This window comes from Zeugodacus cucurbitae, chromosome 3, assembly GCF_028554725.1.
Source record: "Zeugodacus cucurbitae isolate PBARC_wt_2022May chromosome 3, idZeuCucr1.2, whole genome shotgun sequence".
NCBI classification, from domain to species: domain Eukaryota; kingdom Metazoa; phylum Arthropoda; class Insecta; order Diptera; family Tephritidae; genus Zeugodacus; species Zeugodacus cucurbitae.
Genome location: NC_071668.1, coordinates 75,566,842 through 75,593,141, shown reverse-complemented (window position 1 = coordinate 75,593,141; position 26,300 = coordinate 75,566,842). Strand labels below are relative to the sequence as shown.

Genomic DNA, 26,300 nt, shown 5'->3' with positions numbered 1-26,300 from the left:
CTGCACTTTTTACTACCCAAAAATTGTTTTAGTACAATATTTTCTCAAAAATCTATTAAAAATACTGTCATGCAACAAAAAAAGTACTAAAAAGACAACAAATAATGACAACAAACACTGAGAGATTACTTCGAAAATGGGCAGCAAAAATATTTAAGTGCATCTAAAATTAGCAGCAGTAGAACCAACCACATTGACATTCGTTGCAGCAACCGCCAACATGTGCGCGACTAGGCGGCAGCGAAGATTTATAGCCACAGCAGAAGAAGCAAATCTTCAACGCCCTCCAATAGACGACCGACCGCGCGCTGGAGTTAGAAGTGAGTTATTTTGGTTATTCACTATCACACAGCACTGCAATCGGTGCATACTTAAATGTGTTCTGTATGTAGTTACATATTTACTACATATATACATATGTAAATATATATACGGAGTACATTAAAAATATATGTCTTCCTATTTTGTAGAAAAATGCCTCAAATGATTATGCTGTAATGTGCGCTCATTAGCGGTGTTCGGCAAGAACAGATGATATACACATGCCGTACTAATCTAGAATCTAGAAGGGGAGCTGTGGGAGGTGCCCTCAAAGAAACTTTGGCGCTTTGGTAACAAACAACCACAGAATACACCGTATGAATATTTAGTTATAACGCTTCCCACTAACCCGGAAGTTTATTGCATTCTTTTGATGTGTTAATGGCAAATGATATACTTCTTTCTTCCCCCAAACGATTTCCATTGATATTTCTTTGGCATAACTTCTAACAAAATATTTAGTCACATTATAAATATTCAGCAGTTTTCATGGTTTTTTCATGGTTGTTGTTGTTTTCGTTGCTTGCTGTGAGTACCTACCTTCTGACATCCGGCGAATTGGGCAGACTACGACATTTGCGACTACTCTTGCCGCCGCTGCCATGGCCATGCGATGACGATGAGTTGCCCATGTTGTTGTCGGTGGCAACAACAACATTTACGTTTTATTTTTCTTTTTTTGGTTTTGCTAGGAGATCACGGGTTTTTTGTTCTCCTTCTTGATTGTTGTTTAGAATTTACATTTTTTATTTTTTTTTTGATTTTTAAAATTCAAAATTATGTTTTTTGATGTTTCTTATTACAAATTATGTTGTAAAAATTTATTTGGCATATTTTGGTTTATATTTTCTTGATTGTTGGTAAATATTTTTGGCACTTTTGGAACACTTTTTGTATATTTTTTGTGTAAATGATGATTTATTATTTTATATTTTTGCTTGAAACCGTTGAATTTAGTTTGAAATCACAAATTGAATATCACTTTGCTGGTTTGAAATTTTTATAATTTAGTGTTTCGAATATTTTTCGCTGCTTTTTAAAAAAATAAATTTGATTTGAGTTTAGATCTAGAATTGCTGCTTTGTTCAAAACGTATAAAATTTACAAATGAAATTCGAATATGAAGAAAATGGTTTTTGAAACAAAGTAAGGTTATGATAGTAAAAATATTAGAGAATTAAGAAAAGAATACTCGCGGGTGTTGAACGAACGAAAAGACAGGAACGAGAAACAAAGCTGAGAGATCCTCTATAGCCTGGTCACATAATTATTTCCCTTTATTCACACAAAAAGACAAAGAAAATTGTAGTAATTGATTGCAAATCATTTTATTATTGCCATAAGCTCACAATTTCATACATACCAGTACTTATACCGGTTTATTTGTGGCGACATAACTTTCACTGAGTAGAGTTGCCACACTCGTTGCATACAGTACAAAAATGTCAATCGTACGGATCATACACAGTCGAAACTGAACCACAAACAAAGCCACGTGCATAGATTTGTAAGTAAATATGTACAAACCTCTGAAAGTAGTTGCCGCACATAATAGGCTGCCTTCGGTCATAATCAAACAAAAGGTAAAACTGATGCAGGCATAGAAAAATCCTACAAACAATACAGCCAACTGTCGTATAGACAATAGTCCTCCACATTTAAGCCACAAAACTTCAACGAAATGACCAAATGTCTCGCCTAAGCTCCAAAGCGTTGCTCGCATCTGTGTGCTTACGGCCTTTATTAGCTCGTAATGCAATTAAGCTAACAGATTTTCAACTTCCGTCATGAGTAGGGTAAATACAAAGCAGACTGTGCGTAAATACGAAAAATAATCAAAAGAGAGTCATAAGCAGGGAGCAGTACTCGTAATATGCAGGAGAAAGGGCGATTAAAAATGCCTGAGGTTATATGACGGGGCTTGAAATACGAGAATGATTGAATGATGTGGATTGTGACATTGGAGTTGGCTAATAAACAAAAATGTCATGGAGCAAAAGGGGAGAAGATAATAAATGCGTGTGTGTGATAAAGTGAGGTTATGTAATGAAGGGGAGTATGGAAAGTGTGGCTGGCATACAATTGGGGTGAAATTTTGATATAGTGATAGTGGTCGCAGCATTGAGTTGATAATTAATTTAATGTTGCAAATTAAATTCAAGCTCTTTTTGGGGTAAAAATTAAATGTCGAAGTGCGAAGGTCACAGGATTTTTGTTGTTGGCAGACCAAATTTATATAAGGAATTTAATTAAATTTAAATATTCACAGTAAAGTAAAGAAAAATCAAAATTTCAAACATTTAATTTCAAAATATGTCAACAATTCTACCAATTCAGGCGCGAGTGAGGTTTTCAGTTTAGTCATAAAGCCTGTATACCAACACTAAATCGAAAACTGCATGCCTTTGACAAGTGACAAGTGTCAGTAAACAAATTTGCTCAACGCTAAATGGAAAACAGCCGAAACAAGAAAGGAATAAATCAATAACTTACAGCAAATCATACATATATACAACCCGTAAGGCCTACACTACCAACTGTAAACTGATACACAGCTTCCTTAAGTCTACTTTGAATCGAATCGAATACACGCTTATTTGTGTGGGTGTTGTTGTGTTGGTGGCAGAGGGTGGTTTGAAATTGCGTGTAAATAATTTACGCGCGTGTCTGACACGTGATGCAACAGCCATTTTGGATTTGCAGTTGCATGCGCCCGACTGCAGTCTCATGCACACACGCACACCCTCCCCCCACACGTTATGAGCTGTGAATTAACGGCGGCGCGGGGGTTTTGGCAGCAACTCGTGTGTGATTTCGGAAACATCAATTTCACTTCGAGTGGCTGCTAAATGTCAAAGCAATTGGTATTACGCATGGTAGTTGTTGTTGTTGCACTTAGTTAGTTTTCGCCTTTATTGGCAAGGTGAAGAGGGTGCGAATTTATTGGGTTAATCAATTTGTCGTAAAAATTAATGAGAGTGGATTCGGCGTTTTTTCTATGGAAAACTTATGGTGATTCACTGCATGCTGCAAGGAGTTTTTATGTACTTATTTATAAATGATTATTTGTATGGGCCTCATTTTCTTTATCGCCCGGAAATCGAAGGTAAATGTACTTGAAGCAAATAAGATGAATGTTGCTGCTGGGACAACACCGGTACAACAAATGCTTGGAAGGTGACTGGTAGGTGTGGTTACAAGTAAAAGGTAGTCTGAGGCAAAAAAAGGGGAAATATAGATTTTTTTAGTCGGTGAGTATTCGAAGAGCCTGTGCGAAAATTGAAGTGTGGTTGCAAGTAGAAAATTTTTTTTGAAATATTTGCTAACTTCAATGATTTACAAGCTCCCTAGTGTGCTGTAAATAATAACGGGTTGGATGGAAGCAGTGAGTAATTGCTGTTATTTGGAGGTTAAGTTTTTAACTAAGGAAATATTTCAAAAAGGAGCACGTGTATCTGCAGAAGGTGGGGTTGTATATCAAGAATAGATGTAAATTGAAAATATTATTGAACTACGATTTTTTCCATAGAATGAAATACTTTTATTTACTCTGGAAAATCTAGCAATAAACAAATGTATCAAATATAGTCAATATTTGAAACTGCAAAATTTAATTAATTTAAACTGTACTCAATTCATGATAAAGTGGTGTTCACCACAGTGATGAATACCATCTTTCGAACTCTAATAAATCATTACTTTCTATTTCAAAGAGGCTAAAATTCTGAGACTATTTCTCAGAAATCCCTTCTCCACCTTTTAACTTTCGAAAGAAATCTTTAAATGATTCTCAATTTATATATACGCTTAAGTCAATCTCATGAGAGTTCTAATTAATCTTTTATATTTTCGATTTGTCTATCAGGAAACTCAATGCATATTTCTAAAAAAAAAGTTTCCACCAAACGGATTATTGTGTGATCTCAATTATCAATTATTGCCACTCTTGTGGATTTGTGAAATCTCTAATTCCAGATTTTAATTATGAATTTTTATACCATGGAAACCAGCCTATCAAGCGACTCAATGATATTTCTATAAAAAATGTCTACCAATCTTCTCAAAGTACCACAATTATCAATATTCATTGCCTCAAAACTCTTATTTAATTACGAGGCCTCTCACTCTATCCTATAGATCAAAGACAAATCTATGACCAAAATTCAGTCAGACTTTTTTGTCTTTCAAATTCTTTGGTTTTCTCGTTCCAAAAAAAAATGATTAGCAGTCATTTTGATTATTATATCTGCTTTGAAGTAATATATGTATGTATATTTCCAAATATATAACCAATAAATACCAATATGTTTACTAAAAAATCGCTTTTGACGCGTATATTGACTGCTTAATTTCATGTCACATCTGACAGCTGACATACGAAATGTCATATTGCTGCAGCAATGCAAGCAACACGATCAAGCATCGCACTAAGCTACATGGTGTCCCCTGTAGTGATTTTGGACTTTTCTTGCACATTCGACACACACACACACACCCACAGCAGTCAGCTGCACTTCGATGGCAATCAAATAAATTGTGGCAAATTTGTGCAGGCAACCAGCACAGTAGACTCTCACAGTTAAGCAATGCAAAGACAAAGTGGGAGAATAACAAGAAGAAGCAGAGAAGAATTAAGTGATTGCCAGCAAAACATGAGTTGCAAGAAATTTATATCGCTCTTAACCACAACTGCATAATAATGAGTGGGTAATATGCGAAAAGAAGGTACTCGCTGCAATAGCAACAACAACATGCAATGATCAACAGCCAAAGCAAGGCAAGTGATTGCGGCAATTACAGGCGTCGTGCTGACGCGCAACAACACGTAAAATTGTATAAGAAAAACAGAAATAAATTAATAAAGTGCAGACTCATGGAAATCTCTACATACAGTAAGTGCAGTAAAGCGTTCTGGCTGCTAGATAAATCCGACTTGATTTTATTTAATTTATTTTTCTGCTTTTCAACAAAATTTTGTCATGCACACGCATGTCGCATGCAGCATCTTGCTGGCTGTGGCGACAATGTTGCACGTGTGTATGCTGCAGCAAAACATGCTAGGCGCAATGTTGAAGCATGTTGTGGCGCATTACTTTGCATGTGTTTGTATGTGTTACACACACTTCGGCATCCTTTCATCGAAATTAATTTACATGAAACTAAAAAAACAAAAAAATCAAAAAATTTCGTTGAACATGCGACATTTTATTGCGCGACAACAATAATTATGTATTTTGCAGGCATGTGGCATGCAAAATGTGGTATGTGTAACGAATTTGGTAAACAAAAATTGTAAACACGCAGTTATTTGTCAAAGCAAAGGTTAATTACTTGTGGAATTGTGGAAAATTGCTGAAAAAGTCTCGGTTTAATTGGAAAAGTTGAAAATTTTTCATTTTTAAATTTTAAATGCAAATGAAAAATGTTGAGAAAGGCATTAGTAAGTTTTTAGGCTAAATAACTATGAATGCAAGTGAAAGTGTGTATTGAAGTGATCAAAAATATTAAAGAAAAATAAAGTTGAAAAAAAAAAATTAAAAACAAAAAAATAAATACCTTAAATTCGAATTTTTTTTTTAAATATTTTTTTTTTATTTTTTTGTTTTTATTTTATAAATATTTTTCCAAAAATTTTTTAATATAACAAATAAAGTAAATCTAAATTAAACCATATATAATAAGCTATAGAATAGTTTTTTTTTTTTAAGGGCTCATTTATTTTTCAAAACACGTGGCACTATTTATTACCCATCCCTTAAGCCTTTTTGGTTGCACCCACAAGCATTTAAATTCCAATTAACGCCCACAACATTGTCAACCACGTCAATAAAGAAGCCTGTCCATGCAGCACACACACACATACACACACTCCCTCGCCTATCATTAATTTATACGAACTATTTTAAATGCGTTTTATCACATTTTTATTGCTTTCATACGCATCAGCTATGACCATCGAACAGCTGTTTGTTGGCACCACTAACCAAAACCACAACAGCACCATGATCGCAGCACATCACCAACAGCAGACTATGCGACGCATTAAATATTTTACTCACACCTAAGCGCTACGAAAGCCCTGCTAATCGCAAAAGTCGTGGAAAATCACGTTTCAAATACATTAGAATGCAAGCAAGCACATACAAGTCTTTGTAGAAATGTATATATGTAAGAGTATGCATTGTAGTTGCCCATAAATGAATTGAAGAAACCAAGCCATGAAGCATATCATGGTTGCATTTGCCCTTTATTGGAACTTAATGTGAGTGCTACCACTGCACTGTGAGAAAATTTATACCATATTTCCAAAATAAAGGGTGAAGAAAATGCATTAGGCTACTTGGACTCAAGAAATATACTAAATATATGGGATATCATAGCTTAGAAAGTAGTCTAAAAGTATATTATTAAGACTTATGATATTGGGAATAAAGATGGAAACGGCAATATAGAATTCTTAATTATTGCAACGGGGAGAAAAACACTTCAGATTGTCCTTGTAAAAAGTAAAAAGAGAGAGCTTTACTTGAATACACATCTTTGTCAGGTAAAAGTAGTTAACACTTGTCAGTAAATTTGACAATATCAGCAGATTCGCCAATATTACAGTATTTCGAATACTTCTGAGTAAGTTTTGGAGTACTGTTTTACCTTCGAGAATTAATATGTGGTATTAAGAAGGAGCTGTAAAATTTTAAACATCAATGAAACTATTCCGTAGCTATTATCAATTATTATTAATATTTAGTCAGTAAATTTGACAAGCTGACAGCTGATCTGCTGGCGTCATATTACAGAGTGTTGAGAGAATGCTGATTTCATATAGATTTTTTCTTAGATAAAACACAGTTTAAAGTTTTAGAAAAACATGACTTATGTTATAAGCCCGGTACAGGGAATTTCCTTCATTGGTCTTTACTTTTTGTGGAATTATGATTCTTTACTCTTTCATCAAATCACGAATTTTGCTCAGTGTACCGCAACATTTCGCTCTGCATCAACTGCCGGAATAGTTTAAATGAAAAACAGACCGCAACGATTAGTGCAACATTATGCCACATTTTACCGCCCCCTTTTGGCAAGAGTCACTGGGTCTTTCGCAGAACGACCACTGCGTCGGCCACAAAGAAGGCGATATGTGCGAAATTTGTGCAAAACGCTGTGAAGGAAAATTGAAATTTAGTCACGTACGCATGCTTAGCGAACTGCAAGTTCTTAAGTGAAAAGTGAAGTAAAGTAAAGAAATTAAAATGGCAGCGCACCAAAAGAGGACTTTAAGCTGACAATAAATGGAGATGCCGCAGTAAGCTGATAAACATATCTAGATAGTGTGGAGCGGTATCAAAAAAAAGGGCAAGCACTCAAACAAAAAAGGGGCGAAATGTGTTGCAAAGTAAATTAGAATGAGGCATTATGACCGAAACGGTGAAGACGTTTGCCAAAGGCGGGCAGACAGCGATAAGCGCGTGAATGCAGCGCTGCCGTTTGGTGATGGCAATGATTGCTTAATTTATGCAGGACTCAAACACACATATGACTGGCGCATTCTACCCCGCGCGCACTGCTTCTGCACTCCACCAACTGCTTGTTCAACGAACCCTGCTTGTGGTTGCTTGTCGTAGAAGGGTTCTGCGGCTTGTGACACAACAAAAAGCATTAAAATAAGGAAGCAGTAAGACGCGTGCGGCCAACAAAGTATCGAAAAACACGTAAATTTCCAAAAAGGCAGCCAAGCAAACGCCATGCAGTTTGCTGCCCTTCGATTTTTGGCCAACCAGCCGCAATGGCGCTGCAGTCGTTTAACGGCAGGAAATTGACGACACGCGTCTACAGACTTATTTAACCAAAAAATCTTTCACGCATAATTATGGTATGTGTTGTTGTCTGCGTGCTTTGTTGTTGTGCATTTAAATTTGTACACGAATCTGCTTGCATTTGGCGCAAGACCTTTTTAGTCAATGTCTTTCTACATTTTGGGTTTTAAAGTTATTCTTCGTTCTTGCTTTTTCGTGTTGTTGTTGTTAAAATATTATTTACGGTTATTTTGTAGCATACTAAAATTGATTGTCGAAAGGGAAGAGGAAGCAATTAACGTTGTTGGTGTCATTCGAACGTGTTTTGACAGTTCAACGGGAATGCAAGTGCCCAAAACGGGAAGCGAATAGAGCAGCAGATAAAAATAAAATTGTTATGTCACCAAATTGGTGGCACTGGTAATGTATTTAGGTGGAAAACAAGTTAAGTGACGTGACCATAATAAATAGTTGACGAGTTCCTAGAACACATTTAGTCTGCTCATATTATTCTATTTGGAGAATATGTGGTGAAATTGTTTAAAATGTGTTAGTAGTCTTCAAAATTTCACAGAATATTTTTTGAAATGATTTATCCTATTTTGGTTAAAAAATAACTGTAAAATTTTTTTTATTTATTTATTTTAAATGGAAATCATCTTTTCGGAGAAATAAGTGATATAAATCTGAAGCAATTTTTAACCTTTAAAGACACTTTTATACTCTTCTGCTGATAATCAAAGTTTTGACTAAGAACTTTGGTCAAAACAACTGGCTTAAATCTTTGACAGAAGCGAAATGGCGTAAAGGAGAAGAAAAAAATAAACTGGACACTCAAATTACCTCTATTATTTTATGTTTCCTTACAAAATTTTTTTCAACTCATTGCAATTCTTCCCCAAATTGTGTTAAGTTCTTCTCCTACTACATTTCACGTCATTAAACTGCCATTCAGAGTAACGCAGTCGAGTAACGCAAAACGATTGATTTCCAATTTTGATAAGCCATAAACTTAAAGTGTGTCACTACAAAATACCGTTTCCGTCACTTGTTACTGTTTTTATTATTTTTTGTTGTACCAAATTATTTTTGGAGCATTCCCATCAAATCGCTCCGCGAAGCATTGCTGTGACATTTATCTTTTGTCGGTTGAGCGCTAGTTGGCTGTTGTCTTTTTTATTACCTTCTCTTTAAGACATTAAATGTCACTGCAGAGTGAATCGAAAAGTAAGCCAACAAAAACAAAAAAATGTGGATACGAAGACGTAGCTACTGACAAATTACCGATTAACTTTGACATATAAAACAATCTCGTGACATTGCGTCTGTTGCCGTAAGCATTTTCTTTCGCTCTTTCGTTGGTTCTTAAAGTTTATGGCTTTGCTGACTTGCAGGGCATAAAAAATCAGGAAACGAATGTGACAATACTGCTTTATATTTGGAGTGCAGTACTTGCGGTGCCTCTCCTTTTTACCTTGCTTCTTAAGCGCGCTTTGAGTTTGGCTGCTTTGACAGCTGTCAAGCGGCGCGAATTTTGAGATAAAAGACGCGTGACAAAATTTCGCAATTTTTTTGGTAGAGGAAGATTAATTCTGAGAAATTTTTATTGAAGTCAGAAATGAAAATTAAAGATTCAGATTTTGTAAATTAATTTTTTAATTTTCAAAATAATTGTTTTAAATTTTTTTATTAATTTTTAACTATAAAAATAATTATCTTTAAATTTAATTATCAGTTTGTCTCTAAATATAATCGAAGTTTAATTTTCCCTCTAACTCTCTTGAATAATTCCAGTGATTTAAAATCACTTAATTCATATTTAATATTTTTTCATATTTTTTTATTTCACAGCAAAGCAGCGGCAGCTGCATTAAAGCCACATCCATCTACCACTCACAGCACACATTAAAATTATGAAGTGCAGCAATAAAAAAACGACATAACAACTACTCAACTCCCTGGAGCTAGTGCTGCCCGCGCACACTGTGAGTAACAACAATAAAAACCATGAACAGTCAGTGTCATCTCTGGCCATAATATCAATAAAGCGTGAAACTCATTTACTACACAAACACACACTCAAACAAACATATATAGTATATGGCGTAAGCGCGTATTTGCTAGAGCTGTCATTAGCTGACAAGTGTGCTACTGCCATTGCTGCTGCTGCTGCTCTTCATGCGTTCGTTTGTCCGTCTGTCTTGTGTTTTATTGTAGCGCGCATTTGTTTTTATTTGATCTGTTTTGAACTTTTGTTCGTACATATAGTATATCTGTTTCTGGCTTTTTGGACGGTCTGGAAACGTAAAACAAGTTTATGCTTATCGCATATTTCCGCTGCAACGCACTCAAGCGTGCAAATGTTGCTAGAATAGTAGCGAAAAGAGAAAACAAAAACAACATGAATTATAAATAACAAACAAACAAAACTTCAATTACTACAAAAAACAAAAATAAATTCAGTAAATCAAAACTTCGGTAGCACATCAATAACATAAGTGCGTGGAAACGAAAAACACTGTAACAGTTGCGTATTTTAGTTAAGCATACACTGAGAGAAAATGATTTGGAAATAATAATTTTATATGTTTTCGAAAAACAAGTGAACTCTAGAAATCCTTTTCAGTACTTTAACTTAAAAAAATGCATTTTAAAATCATATTAAACTTCTAGAAACAAAAAAAAAGATAGTATAGATCTGTTGTAGAATTATCTAAATAAATCTGCGAAGTTCTAATGATCCTTATTCATTTAGGAAAATTAAAATTTTGAATGAATTTATTTCATAAATTCTATTAGTTTTGATGGAATATATTATTATTATAAAAGAACATCGTCTGTGATCTCTTCTTCTCTAAGTTTTAGGAATGGTATAGTAGATTGCATGACAGTTTCGTAATTTAACGAAAGTATTTAGGTTTTACAGCTTTCTACGTTGTCTATACCCATTCTTGACTCTAGTATTTTCTATTCTAGCGATAAGTATCGAAGTTTTGGAACAATTGCTTCTGTCAGTGTAAATATCCCAGGGAGAAAACATTTTATAATTGCAGTAAGGTCAACACAAGGTAGAGATCAGTTAACTCAGTTAAAATAATTCCAGCGGCGATGTAATAAATAAGACTTTATTTTAAGGGGTGGGTGCTGTGGTGAGATATAAGTTTGATACCATTGCTATATAGTCGACAGTTCTCAGAATAATACAAAAATAATTCGGAGTCTACCTATAAAATCAATGTTATGTAAATAAAAATCAGAACAAAGCGAAAACCATTGAGCACGAGGTGTTGCACTTGATAATGAGGTGAGCATTGATATTTGTATCACCCATGAGTAATTACATCACAGTCACTGGAACCTCTCTATACTTATTGTATATGTAAGCTATGATATATGTAACTGATAGCGCATTCCAAAGAATGTAGTGAGAGAACACAACTGCAATAATAATACCGACAATTGCGAATGCCACTTGATATTTATCAACATGTGTGTGGTCGCACACAGTTGACAGCACAGTAGCTGTCATTGATAATAGTTGGCTAATGGTAGCAGTGATTCGTGACTACTAATGAAGACAAAAGGTGTGAATATTGGAAATAAATGTGTTTTATTTTATATTTATCTAATTAGTATATATAAAATTACTGTTTAAAGTCTGTTATGGGAGAAATAAAATCAAAGATATTTTCAAAAGCAGCTTCAAAGAAAATAGTGATCACAACAGTTACAGTTGTTTTCTTTCAGAGCAAAACAGTTATAAACTCTCACAACTTAATAACAGCTGTTTCCCACTCCAATGAAGAGGTCGTTATGTCTCTAAATTTCGATATGGCTGCACAGCCATTTGAAAAGGTATTATAAATTAACATAGTATTCATCTAACTACCCAATTATTACCCAAAAATAGTCAATTTAATGAGCCATAAACGCATAATTAAATCACCATTCAAACAACCGCTTGTGGAGCCACTCTTTAACACAACGCCTGCAACACATCCCAGCTGACAGCAGGCAAAGGTGTATATTGACTTTTGACACATGAGCGCAGCTGTTTCTGACACCGGTGCATTTGTTGTACAACAACAACAACACACGGTTGCACAGCATTTTTGCAGCTGGTATGCGTTTAAACAGTTTTATTACAGACTACTCGTTACGCACTTCATACGTCCCGCGCATTTGAGATGGATTAAAATTAAATAAATGAAAATATTTACAATCACACATACATATACACTTATATGTCAATGTGACATTTCATTTGTCTGCCCACCGTTGCTGTCGCTTTGGTATTTTGACAGCTTGCGATTGACAATTGTGATATCACCAAGTACCCGCTGCAAAGGAAGCGCACATATGCAGGCGTATAGTGACAGTCGATAAGGGTGCAGCAAAGCCAACAAGGAAAGTCAGTTTGATTGATTCCCTCGTGGGCATATGAAATATGTATATTTTACGATTTTTATTTATATGGTATTTAAAAAACTGTATGTTCCCTTTATTTCATTTTTTTAGAGCTGTCAATATGTGCGCTAGAGTTCGTTGACACTGAGAGAAAACAACAACACCACTGCCTCCAAAGAAGTTCATTGTCAAGATGAGCCGAAAGCATTAATACTTAATAATAATGCTTGATAGCTAGGTTTATGTGTGTGTATTCATGAGAATTTGTATATGGAGAATTGTGGCTCCGCGTAAAAGTAATGCTTTGAGTAGCAGTTTTGCTTTTCACGCTGTTGACATGACATTTGACAGCTCTGTCATTAGCCGCGCGTCTTAAGAATATGTGTAGAAAGCCAGCGATGGCAGATTAGACTCAACAGTAGCAGAAATAAGAAGATACAATATTTTGTTAAGAGTTTGAAGAAGGTTTTGAGTATTTGTCAAACAATAAATCGCCTTGTACTGAGCGTAATGGCAGTCAGTCACTTGTGACCCTTACTAAGAACAAGGGTTAAGCTTGTTTGTTAGACATATTTGAGTAGTTTTTGTTTCCACGACTTTATTTAAATGAAATCAAGGGTTGAACTGAACTACAATTGGAAAATTTTCAATATTCCATAGCGGTAGGAATGGTATGGGTTGTATGAATTGACAAAAATTAGTCGTCAAACTAAACTCTGATAAATCCTTCGAAATAATACAATCCTATGTACGTTCACAAATACATACAGATTTCAGCACTTGAATGAAATTAACTTTACAACAGTTTAACTTTTTCCACTCCACAAAATTCCGCAAAAGTTTCACAAGCATTTTCCACAACTACAACAACAACAAACTGTTTTTCGTTACAATGGCGGTACTTGAAGTTGGCTGGGGTTCTTACTATGTACAGAAATGTGCTTCCACAGCAATTCGTATGACTTTGTAACTGTACAAATGTACGTCTGCATGTAAATATGTAAGCTCGAACTCCTTTCAAGTGCGCTTTTGTGCGCGTAAATTGGAAAAACCACACAATGTTTATATGGGTTTTTAAAAAAGGGGGAAATTTGTGCTGCGCCGTATGGGCTGAAATGCGCAGACAGTGGAAATTGTTATTGGAAAAGTGGAAAAGGATGTAAGCGTACCGAAAACTACATGCTCACAAGTCAAATGAAGATTAATTAAAGCCACGCGGAGTCTTAAAGAAGATAATTAAAAGCATACCGTTGACTGCACAAATTGGCGCTGCTGTTGTTGTCGCTGCGGTTATCGGTAATGAGGTTGGTGACAATGCGCCATTTAAAGTAGAAAAGGGTTAATCAGCGTGAAAATGTCTGAAGTTGTCAAGTGTGGAGTGGTGGGAAGAATGTAAAATTAAACGACAGGGAATATAGTTTTTAAAGGGTCCAAATGTTGTGTTATAGTAAAAAATTGATATTTATAAATACGTAGTACATCTTCAAATAAATCATCAATAATTAACATTCTTATGTAGAAATAGTTTTCTGGAAATTATTTTTTCATAACAAGATTATATCAAAATCTAATTCGTATTAATTTTTTTTTTCAAAAGAAATTTAGAAAGACCTCTTCTTTGGTCTATACAAACTTTTTTTTCATAGCAAAGTTTTTAAAGTTGTAGCCTAATTTTATCAATCTTTTCACTCCCTCCTCTCTTCCACATTTGTCTGTCTCTAACCATTTTCTTATCAACAGTAACCATTTTTCCAACAACAACAATTTGATCATAAATTTTGAAACCCTACCAGCTGAAAATTTTGAAAGCCATAGCGCAAATACAAACATACGTATGTATATGTAATACATATATTAAGGTATATGCTTGTATGCGTGGCCCTCATACGCACATTTTGAGCGGTGTTTGCTTGCAGCTCGTAAATTAGCGCTTATCTCAAGCACATTTGTCTGCCCGCTGACCCGACAGTGTGTGTGGTCATTCTAAGGGCGCCCATTGGCATTTTATCCTTTGGCGACAATTTACCGTTATTACGTTAAGCTGCGTGATTTACATATTTATAACACGACTTTTCTTTTTTTTTTTTGGGGTATGAGTGGTAATTACGAGAGATCCGTTTGTGCGTGAAATTATCAGACTCTTAAATTGGTCAGATCAATCTGAATGTTTGTGCTCGAGCTTTAATGACCTAAATTTATAATTTTTCTGTTTATAAAAAAATAAATACATGCTTAAAGCCTTTCAACAAGTTTAAATGGTACTTCTAAGAAGAGGTAAAAATATGTTTTTGTAATTATTTGGATTCAGTGTTGAGCTTGAATGAATAAAATACATAAATAGTAGGATAGGTCGAACAGCACTATAGTTGAAGATTATGTAGGACGGTTTCAGAAAAATAATAATCCGAATTATGAAGAGTCAGAGCCTGCGACACTTATTAAACCCGTTGAGAATTTTATAGCTGCATCTTCAGTGTATGAAATACTAATATTTTCGAGATAAAGTTTATTTTTATATATTCTGCAGAATACATTTTTGTATACAGTTTTTTGTCATCAGTCATAATTAATAGGAAATGATTATGAAAACTGTATTCTAAACGCTATATGCCACGATTTTGACATGTTCTTCGACGAATTTCGTAAAAATATATTTTTTTTTAAGTTAAAGCGAAGATTTCAAAACATTTTTTTTAGGTTAGGTGTACGTTAGGTGAAAATAAAAATATTACTTCTAACAAATATTTCTTTTTTTTTAATTTTTTAATTCAGAAATAAATAATTTGAAAATTAGATATTTTGCGTTTTTTGTGTATTATTGTTTAAGCATTAAAAATAAATGGGATATTAAATCAAATAATTTGAATTTTCTTGTTTAACCCTCTCATGCTCGAATTAAAATGGGCGTAGCTAACATTTTTTAGTACAGATATATGTATATTTGTCTTAACTCAAATATGAAGTGATACAAATTTCAAAGTCCTTTGTATCCTGGTTCATTAGTTTACAGGCTGTCTATAGGCAACAGGCGACAAATAAATTATTACAAATAAACTGAACACTGACAGGTTTTTTTTTAAATAACTCTCTTATCTTTGTTTTAAAATAAAACAATTATTTTTATGTTTTTGAACACTATTGGCAACATTGGGCGTGAAAGGGTTAACCTAATTAATTTACCAATAAAAATATTTTGTTTTTTGTATATAAAAATATACTGTATGAGTTTTTTTGTATACGAATATACCCGAGACACTTCAAAGCGGCAGCGATATTTTATTCACTTACACTTAAAATCGATATAAATCGATAAATCAGTATTTATAAATTTTTTCTTTTGGCACTAGTAAAAATTATTTTTTCTTATTTTTAGCTTTAAAAAACAATTTGCGCAGTGTTTCGCACGTGTATTTGTATATTTAGAACACCTTCCGCGCGACAAGTGCTTATTAAATTTTTGCCACTAAACTTGTTGACAACACAGCACTGATAACGGATATCACTTGCAATGTTTACCACATTTAACACGAAATTTCGTCAACAAAACCCGAGCAAAATATGCCGATTCGTGTAAAATTATTACGCGAAAGAATTGAATTTTCCATGCGATTCGTTCACTCACTACTTCACGCGACGCAATCAACACGAAGAAAATAAACGTTCAACACGTTCAATGTCCGCGCGACGACTACTCCAAACAGAGGCGAACGTCAACAAAAAAACGTTGCGGCGCACACAACTCGCACAAACAACCCGACACGGTGGGTGACTGAAGCCAATACACGCAGCAAGAAGTTAGACAACCAGCCAGCCTGCCAAGCGGACAATACAAACAGCCTTCAACAACTGTGCGGGGTGGCTGACGGGTGGGTGAAATGAGAAAATATAAGTTTTTGTGACGATGAAGTTGAAAATGAAGTTGCGTCCAAAGTTTGAAGGTTGCTCTGCAACTGTTGAGCGCAACGACTGACAAACGCTCCCCAAAGTAACTTTTGTTTGTTAAGAGCGCGAGAGCGCAAAAGTGAATTGTATACCATACGGTTTTTGTTTATTTGCTGGGCGCATGCGGTGTGCGTGTGTTTGCGCAACGCTGGAAATAAAATAATCAAAACAGAAACTGACAGCCGGCTGCCGGAAAAACCGGTTCACAAGCATAGACTACATTTGGTAGCGCTGGAGGCGTTGAGCGAGCAAAGTAGACTTCGGAGAGTAGTGAGTTGGTTGGCTGGGGAGCGTGTTTAGTTGGTGGGGGAACTTTCGTTTTAGTTGGAACGCGACATGTTGTATGTTGCATAAACGCAAAGAAAAATGTTTGTATAATGTATAATTTTGAACGATAGCTAAAGTTTTATCATTGTTTTAGTGAGTTATAGGCACTGATACAATACTCATATAGGGTTGCCAGCACAAATTTATTAGATAGGTATATAAAAATGCATTTTTCAGCCTCAAATCACACAAAATAATCTTTCATTGATGTATTTTTAAATTTTTTTTTTGAGCAGGGTTGCCAACATTTGAAATAAAAAATTTTAAATTTTTTAATATAACGAAATTATGAAAATTATATACATATAGCATTTAGGAGCCTTTATTTAAAAAAATAATATCCAGAGTTGCCACCTTTTCATTTAAAATATTATTAGGAGCGCATAGTGAAGTAAATTTTTGATTTGTTATGATATGCTTAAGGGATTTTTTCTCTCAACTATCATGTAAGTTTCCGAGAAAATAACAAACGTTACCCATCAAGCCTGCAAACTGATTCCTTAAGCACACCAAACATAGCATTACCATAAAATACGCATAACGCATATTTGAAGCACCCTTGAATTCCCAATAAGAATTCTGAAGTGCTGGAAATTCCTTGCAGAAGGAGAAGAAAATAACGCTGTGCCAAACAGTAACGAATTGCGTCGTCGCACTCAGACTCCTGATTATCGCGCGGTTGAAGCGCTGAACACTCGAACCAACGCCAACGCCCGTCGATGTGGCAATTCCGCTGCAGTCATCTGCTCAAGTGGCATTGCATTGCGTATGCAGTTGCTTACCTTGCCAGCTCTCATGGGATTGCCAACACACATACAGCAGATATGAATATTACGCACTACGCTGACTTCAAGTGCACTGCACTGACTCTGCTACAGCAACATCATTATTATCAATGCACACGACGCATTCTGAAGCAATTTTTCAACGCCAAAAAGGAGTTTTCCACACACGATATTGCGCTATGCTGTGCTATGTACTATATGGAAGCAATGCATTCATTATGTCTGTCTGTCTCTCTGTCTGACTGACTGCAACACGCACGAGTTTGCGCTGCACATTTTGGAGTCTTTGCCCGCACATTGGCTCCTCCACTTGCCGCGCGCCTTTGTGCGTTTGACTGACGTTTGAAATTTAAAAATAGCCGCACATTTGATGTACGCGCACAAGTGGAAGCGTTGAATTTGTGCGCTCTTCCTATTTTCCGCATCTTTGCATGGAAGAGATTCACAGACAGCCGGCGCGTTGAACGGTTTGGCGACGGAGCGCGGTTGTGTGCGTCTGCCGCGGTGTGGCAGAGGTTAATTTGCAACTACTTAGAGTTGTGATGTTTGCGGAAATGTTTGGAAGAATTAATTAGATTGTAGAAATGGAAAATATCTAAGTATCTCAGACAGATGTACAAGCAATTTGTAGGCGTAAAAATAGACGCGCAACATAAGCGCGAAAAATTGCAAGTGTTGGACGCATTGCTAAGTTTGATGAAATAGCTAATCTATAGTAAACAGTTCATTTTTTAAGATCTTAGAATTTTCACAAAGCTTTCCCAAGTCACTTTGAGTTCACAAAACAGTCATATAACACAATGAACCCAGCCAAGCAGGCCACCTAACGTCAAACCACTTTTTTCTATAGTCAACTCTTTCATCATTTATAAAGCAATTAAGCGACAATTAATTATAATTTACTAATAGTAAATAATAGCAACAATAAACAATATATTATTGATATAAATAAGCCACTAGGCTGCTGCTGTAATGAGAACGACGTTTGTAAAAAAATTACAATGAAATTGTTTAATCATCGCATTTAATTTCTGCTAAATGTTCATTTCCACTGGACTCTGGCGCGCCCAGCTCGTCAACCATGCGGCCATATATGGGCACTTGCTGACTAGGCCGTCTGGCCGTGATAATGAATTGCTCTTCAATTGCGCGCTAAACAAGCCATGTAAGCCGCTTATATCTCTACTTCTGCTCTGTGGAAGCATGCGGTCTTCAGTGGAAGCTCGACTACTTCGACGAACAGTGAGCAGCACACACGTCGCCTCTTGACTTCAAATGGAATCACTTTGTGACTTGTAATTAATTTGCTGGACAAATGGAGCTAATAAGTGAGCTCTGTTTGGTATGTGAGCGCATGTGTTTTGCGACCATAATTGTCCAATGTGCAGCTGTGCTCCATGCTTCTTAAACTTGGTTTCATGCCATACCGGTTTTTCGTGCTGAATGACTTTCTAATGAATGTTCTGCTTGCACTTTCGTGGAGTTTGCGCTTTTTTTTTTGTTTTGGAGAGCTAAAATATATTTGGAGTAGTAAGTAAGATGTCATAGAAATCAATACTTGATAAAGCCTGTATAGGTAAACAAAACGTTAAAACCAACTCACGAAATATCTCGAAGCTCGATGCAAAAGTTTCCCAAATTATAGCAATTATGGTTCTACAATCAATTCTCCTTATTTCATAGATCCATAGTATGTTGAAGTTTGTTATTTTCTAATCACGAAGGATCTGGAAATATCTATGGCTACCTCTAAACTGAGCTCCGGAAACTAGTGGGTAAAGGTCTTCAAGTATTTTAGAGGATTAGAAAAGAAGTTACCCCCTTAAAAAAAACTAAAAAGATAATAATGAGAATTCTAAGAAAACTCCTACTTATATTGTTCAATAAAAATTAAGAAAGATGGATGATCTCTGACCCTGGTTGAATATATATATGAAGAATAGGTGAGCACCATACGTCTCTGTGATGCGTAGAAAAACGATAACTAAAGAACAATTTTCTGTGTTGAGTTCCAGTAGCGACCCTAGTACCTCATTCAAGATATGTTGGACATTACCTGAAGTTGGTTATAGTTAGATAGCTTTAATCCATATCTAGTTTTTGGCACAAATAAAATACTGTAGAGGGATTATTCTTCTTTTACTCATTCCCTCAGTGTTTTATCTCCAAACTAACTTCAGTGGAACACATGTGAGTATTTCTGTCCGTTTCAACTTTACCTCAAAGCCCAACCCCACTATTTAATATATTAATATGACAGTGTGTGATAAAAGTATGCAACTGTTTGCATCCATTAAGGATATATGTCGGTAGTATGCACTTTTGCATCCCCTTAACAAATTCAGTTTTGTTTACTTTTCATTTCAAACACAGTCTATGCAAATATTTCACGGAAATATTTAGTTTTGACTGCAACCCTGAAGCTGTTGCTTGTAAACTAGCGGAGGGTTGAGATGCTAACGGTGTTTGAGAATATTGGATATTTAATGCAAGAGCACGCTGATTTTTGATGAGAAACTCATATACGGGTACTTAGCGGCGGTGCAATCAAGTGGTTTTGTTTGCTACTGCTATTTAGTGAGTTGTGGGTTCGAAGCATAAGGTGGTTAAAAGAGCTTCGTCTGAATGGTTTTTCGTAACGATAAAAGGCTGAAATTGTACATAGAAGCGCCTCACCATACTAGCTCAAAGGGAATATAGATTAAGTTAAGTTAACAGATAACAAACTAGGATAGAAGTTCGGCCACACACCTGTCAGGTTTTAGTGATATCTTTTATATACTGAATGTATGTTCTACATATGTATAGGTAGGACATGTTCAACTGACCCTTTGTACTTTCATTGGGAATCATCTATATCATTTAGCACATTTCATGGTTATTGTTGATTTCTAATCTTTAATTTGTTCTACCGAATTATGTATCCGCTTATACTGGATAAGCGCAACCCTTTGATGGCAGCGCTTTGAAGCGCGTTGACTCAATTTCCTTTTGGACAATAAATTTGGAACTACTTCTCTAACACCAGTCTACACATTAATGGCACATGTTGCTTATGTTGCCAAATATTTCGCATCCCATTTTATTAAATTATGTATAGCACTAAGCAAAATTAATATATATATTTATATAGAGAGATGGATAAATATATATTTATTCAACAGAAAAGCGCGTGAAATACTCAAACAGCTTTTGCCACGAGCCAAACGAGCTGAAAATTAATTTATGCCAACTCGTCGCCTTTTCGTATATCTTTATGTGTGCCTCTGAGTGTGTGCGTTAATGAGAAAAGGGATTAACAATTTTAACCAGCAACGCCGACACTTCACCGTCAAAGCCTTGTGTGCCTTGTTGATGGCTGCTGGACAACAAATTGAAGGCCTTTTGACACCTTTGACGTTCGGCTGTCAAAACACACTATTTACAGCTAAATTACGAAGAGCAACACTTGTAATTATTATATTTATGAGCGCAAATACTCGAGAGAGTTAATTATAACGGCATTAAGAATTTAATGCATAACAAAGTAGTAGATTAAATACTCTATTGTATAGTGCAGTTAAATAACGCAGGGTTGCAATTTTTGTTGAACTCATACTAAGCAGATTAAGTTCAAAATTCTTGCATAGACAACAAGAGTAACTAATGAACTAAGTGTTCCCCAGAGCATTTGTGTTTTGCGGATAAACTCCACTTGTATTTTTCTTCGACTTCGTTTCGCACATAATTCATTGCTCGTACTTTTCGAGGGATTTTTTACGCCCACCAGCTGAATGCTGGCGCTTTTCTGACAGTGTGAGTTATTTTTGAAACAGTAAATTTTCGTTTTGAACAGCACAGAGAGCTTGCGTTGGAGGCGTTGGAGGCGGAGTGTGTGGTGTGTTGGAAAATAAAAGATGAAAGTACAACTGTAGACGACAGTTGGCCATAAAGTCCACACTGTACCCCCCGCTTATCGAGTTCGGTTACCGAGGTGATGGTAAAGCGTTTCTGCGGCGAGTGCAGGTGGTGGCAGGTCATTTGTACTATGTTATAGCAGCAGCGAAGTAAACAAATGCTCATAGTTAGCATTCGAAGTGGTAAAAAGGGAGTTGCTCGCTCAGCGCGACTCTTCATTGAATGATTGAGCACCAACTACTGTTTCTGACAGCTGAATAAATAGTGTAATATTTTTTTGTGAATGCCAGAAAAAATTGTAATAATCACATAAATAATAGAATGCAGTGAGCGTACGGAGTTGGTAATGAAATTGTTGCAAGTTTATTTCGATTTCACTATGGCAACACACAAATGTTTTTGTGTGGGGATATATAAGGTTGTGGCAACTTATTTTGTGGTATACAGAATTGATAATTGGGGAAACATTTTGTGGTACCTTTTAAGCTCTATAATTCTGATAAGCCTTATATGTTCTAGAAGGGTTTTATAAGGAACAGATCATAGTAGCAAAATATATGATGAGACCTCTCAAAGAAAGACTAAATATAAAAAATAAAAAAAATAAATAATAAAATTTGAAAATAATAGGACTTCCTTAAGACTTTTCTTTTATAAGTTTATAAGAAATAGTAAGCATTCTTGACAATAGATCATCTGAGAGAACTTATTTTAAAATATATTCTAAGGGTAAGGCCTCTAACTTGGTATTTTCTCAACAGTTTCAAATAACTAAAAATGAATTTGACAGCTGTCACCAGCACTTGTGCAATATCTATGACAACCATGTCACCATATGACACCTCCTAAAAAGTAGATTTCATTCGACAGTCTTAAATCCAATCTGTCGCAGAATTGCTAAAAAACCAGTTTCAACCCTTCGAGTTGCTGCACAATTGTTAATTAACACATGCAACACTTGTCGTCCACATATAGTAGAGTATGGTTTTATTGCATATACCGTACTCTATACGCTTATGACGCTCCTGGTAATAACTTCCTGCATTCAATAAATCAGTGCACACAGTCTGGGCTGTCATTTAAATGTCAACTGCTCAACAAGCGTTGCCAATGCTGTCACTACTCACTAGTCAGCTGCTGCAATTAACCCCCACTCTCAGCTACGCACGCTGTCAATCGACAGATAATGACCAACCCTTGAAAGCTTCGGTTGTTGATAGGGCATAATGCACTCTTTAGCTGCGCCCTTATTTAAATATCAGTTTTTTTCGCAGAAATCATTTGGTCATCGCTCATCAAGCGCCTCATTGTGCTTTCTGCATAATTTTCATGCACATTATCGTTAAGTTTTTTCATAATTTGTGATTTCATGGTGAGACTGTATTGCGGCATTTGCATTGCCATGTCAAAAGATGGGCGTGGAATTTCCACTGTTATGTCAATATTTGTAGATTGGTATAGAATCTAGAAATTAATTTTAATTTTTATTAATAAAATTTTAGACTGTAATACTATAAGATTACCAATAGTTTTATAAATCAGTAAGTTTCTCATTTGTTGACAAAAGTTTCGGGATCCCGAAAATTTTTTGTATGATAACTACATAAAATTCTTATATGAAAATTTCGGGATCTCGAAAAATTTTATATAGACTTAAATACTATAAATGTATAAATTTTGTTTACCAATCAGTAAGCTTCTTGTTACTTGAAAAAATTTCGGGATCCCGAAAATTTATTTCGGGCTTTTTAATTTTAATGCATAAATTTGCATGCCACAAATTAAAAAATAATCCATATTTAATATGCTTAAAATTTAATTTGTCAACAGCTTTCACTCAGTTAATGGCACTTTTATGAATTTAATCTTAATTGCTGCACTCACTCCACCTCAATAAACCTTCAACTGTGTCCAGACTCACACAAAGTGCAACAATATGTTGCACAAAGTTTGCACAACGAAGCCATAAACCGCAAGAAGACATGCAGCCAATAGCTAGACGTGCCATTGCAAACACCGAACGAAATTAATTCGACATTTACGAAATTAAAGCAAATGAAATTACGAAATTGCCAAAAACAAACAGCGTTGATGGATGGGCAGCAAGCAAGAAGTTAAGTGAACAGCGGCAGACAAGAAAAGTGTGGACAGCACTCATTGTTTGAGTTTGAGCAGCAGCAACTACATGTAAGTTGCATTGTAATGCGAAGGCTGCCGCAGGATATGCCAAAGTTAAGCCACAAAGGACATCAAACAACCATATGGAGCTAGTGTAGGTGAGAGAGGGTAAGAGAGAGTGAGAAAGCATTAAAATTTGCAATTCTGTCAAGCAGTCAGGCAGTCAGTTGAGTAATGCGTCAATATGTGGTTTGGCTGCATGAAAGTGGCCACATTTACGCTTCGTCAGGCCACACTTTTTTCTGTTTTCTGCAAATGGTAAATTTTTGGACAGACGACGCGGCGGACATTTGGGAAATTCGTATAAATATTACACTGTGAGTTCGTTTTTGCTTTATGTCCTTGGGGTGTGCTTTTTGCACGCCTAAATGCATTTAAATTAAAGGCACGTACAACCGGCTCAACTGCTCCACGTCTCCAACCGCCTCACCCACTCACTAGGCGTATTATCTCTAACTACTCTGTGTGTGTGGCTGGCTGTGCTTAAATGCGTGCACAGCTGCGTCTATGCCGGCGAGGTGAGCTTTAAGTATGTTATATGATCATATATAATGCGGGGGAGGGGGTGCTGGCTGCAATCAGTGGGGAGCCGACTATAATGCCAGCTTAAAATTATAATGCGTGTGCACTGGAATTTCAGCAACATACATATGAATATAGCTTACTAACCGAGGGGAGCTTGTGTGTCACACGAACTGTATGCCACTGAAATGCCAACACTTGCTGTTGCAAGTTCATGGTTAATGCCAACGACTGTAAAGCAGCAATTTTGGGGTTGCTTGTGGGTTAAAAGCGTTCTACGTGTGCGACCTTAGGGCGGGCGTACAACTGGCTTTGCTCTAGCTGTGTGGCAAGTGTATGTTGACACGTGTGTGTGTGGCATTGTCATTGCCTGCTATTTATTACCACACAACTGTATGTTTTGCTACAAATTGTGTTATTTTTATTTTTGTTTACGTTTTTATGCGTCTGCATGTGTGTGTGTGTGTACGGAAATAAATACATTTGGCAACATATTGTTGTGTCTGGGGATAAAAGAACAACACAAAATTTCACTACAAACGACCGACTTAACTGTGGTTTGGGGATTTGGGGTTGTAATTGGCGCTTTGCCGGCTTTTACACGCCGTTCCATATTCCACCTCTTTCTCGCATTAGACGCATTGCATTGCATCGATTGTTGTCATCAGCTGCATTTTATGTGCGTAATTTTCGAAATAAACTTTTAATTCAACAACAATAAATCTGCAGTGCAGTCGTGTATGTCCTGCGCTTGAATGAATTCGAATGTGCGGTGTTTTTTGTTTTTTGGTTTTGGCGGTTTGCGAGCTTTCACTACTTTAAGCTCATATTAACTGTAGTTTATTGATTTTATAGAAGTTTTGCTTACATTTTTTTGAAACTTTAATTTTCTGAAAATCGGCTTCTAGGCTAATTTGAATCATTGCTTTGTTTTGAAAATAAATTCCTTGATATTTCGTAAGCTATTTCATCCTAAATAGTAGTGGAATATGAAAACTATCAAAATTCGAAAAATCATTTCGTTATACCTCTTAATAACACCGCTAGGAATTTTAATCACACATCTTTACTATTTTTAAAGACCCGAAGACCGTTTAAGCTATAACATATTTCATTTAAATCCCTTTTTTAATTCCTAATTCCTTCAAACTCGTCTAAAAATATGTATATAAAGTGGTAAGTGACTCTCAAAATAAGATTTAACACCTAGTCACTTCTTCCATTTCATATCTTAACTAAATTTTGCATTGGCTTATTAATTATCCTTGCCGCTTTGCATCATTATATCACACCGTTATCTTTCTATCTGCTTTGAAGTACTTTAATTATCCTATGTAAACCACGCCCACCTCTGAATCAAACGAAGTTATGGTAACACGGAGACACTTTAGGAAATATAAACACATAAACACACGCAATAAATGCATAAAATTGTCAAACGCATACCACCGATTGCAAAGCTCATTTGTGTTCTCTGTGTGGGTGCTTATCCTGTCTGATATTGTTGCTCAAATGCTTGTTGCTATGCTACCACACTCTTATTGTTGTTTTTGTTGTTACTATAGCAACATGTGATTGTTCCCGCCGCTGAAATTGCCTTTCGCTGTATGTAACGTGGCAAGGCGTGCAGAATGAATGGCCAAGTTGCAACATTTGCCGCACTCAAGCTTTTTTTCTCTCACTCTAGCGTATGAGTGTGAGTAACGGTCTTCAAGTGGGCATATTTATGCGATTTATAAGTACATAAGCGTCAGGATAATGTTGCTGAATCCCTATAGTATCCATAAAACTACAGTTGATTGGAGAGCGTGAGACAATTTATACTCGCCGCTTACAAGAGCCAATATAAGGGGTGACTTTTTAAGAAATTTTGTTTTCATTTATTTTTGTAGCTTTCAATTTCGAATTTTTTTCAAAAATTTGTTTAAAACAAAACTTGTATTTACAAATTTTTATTTTTTTTAAGGTATGTTAAGTTACGTTACGTAACGTTATGCTAAGTTACGTTATGTTGTGTTATGTTCAATGTATGTTTTTTGTTTAATTTAATTTTTTATGTTATGCGATGTTACGTTACGTCATGTTATATTACTTTACGTAACGTTATGTAAAGTTACGTTAGTTTATG

General features: G+C 35.6%; 1 protein-coding gene across 8 annotated transcripts in view; it reads right to left on the bottom strand.

The window, feature by feature from the left end:
* LOC105212050 (protein sickie) overlaps window positions 1-26,300 on the bottom strand; it is a 333,362-nt gene that overhangs the window by 138,700 nt on the left and 168,362 nt on the right. For 2 of the 8 annotated variants that reach the window (XM_011183802.3, XM_011183805.3), the window contains exon 1: window positions 862-1,411. The exons of the other annotated variants lie outside the window; for them this stretch is intronic. In XM_011183802.3, the coding sequence (XP_011182104.2) occupies window positions 862-953 (92 nt within the window). In that variant the 5' untranslated portion in view covers window positions 954-1,411. Of the gene's footprint in view, window positions 1-861; window positions 1,412-26,300 lie in introns of those variants that run through there. 8 annotated transcript variants of the gene reach the window in all.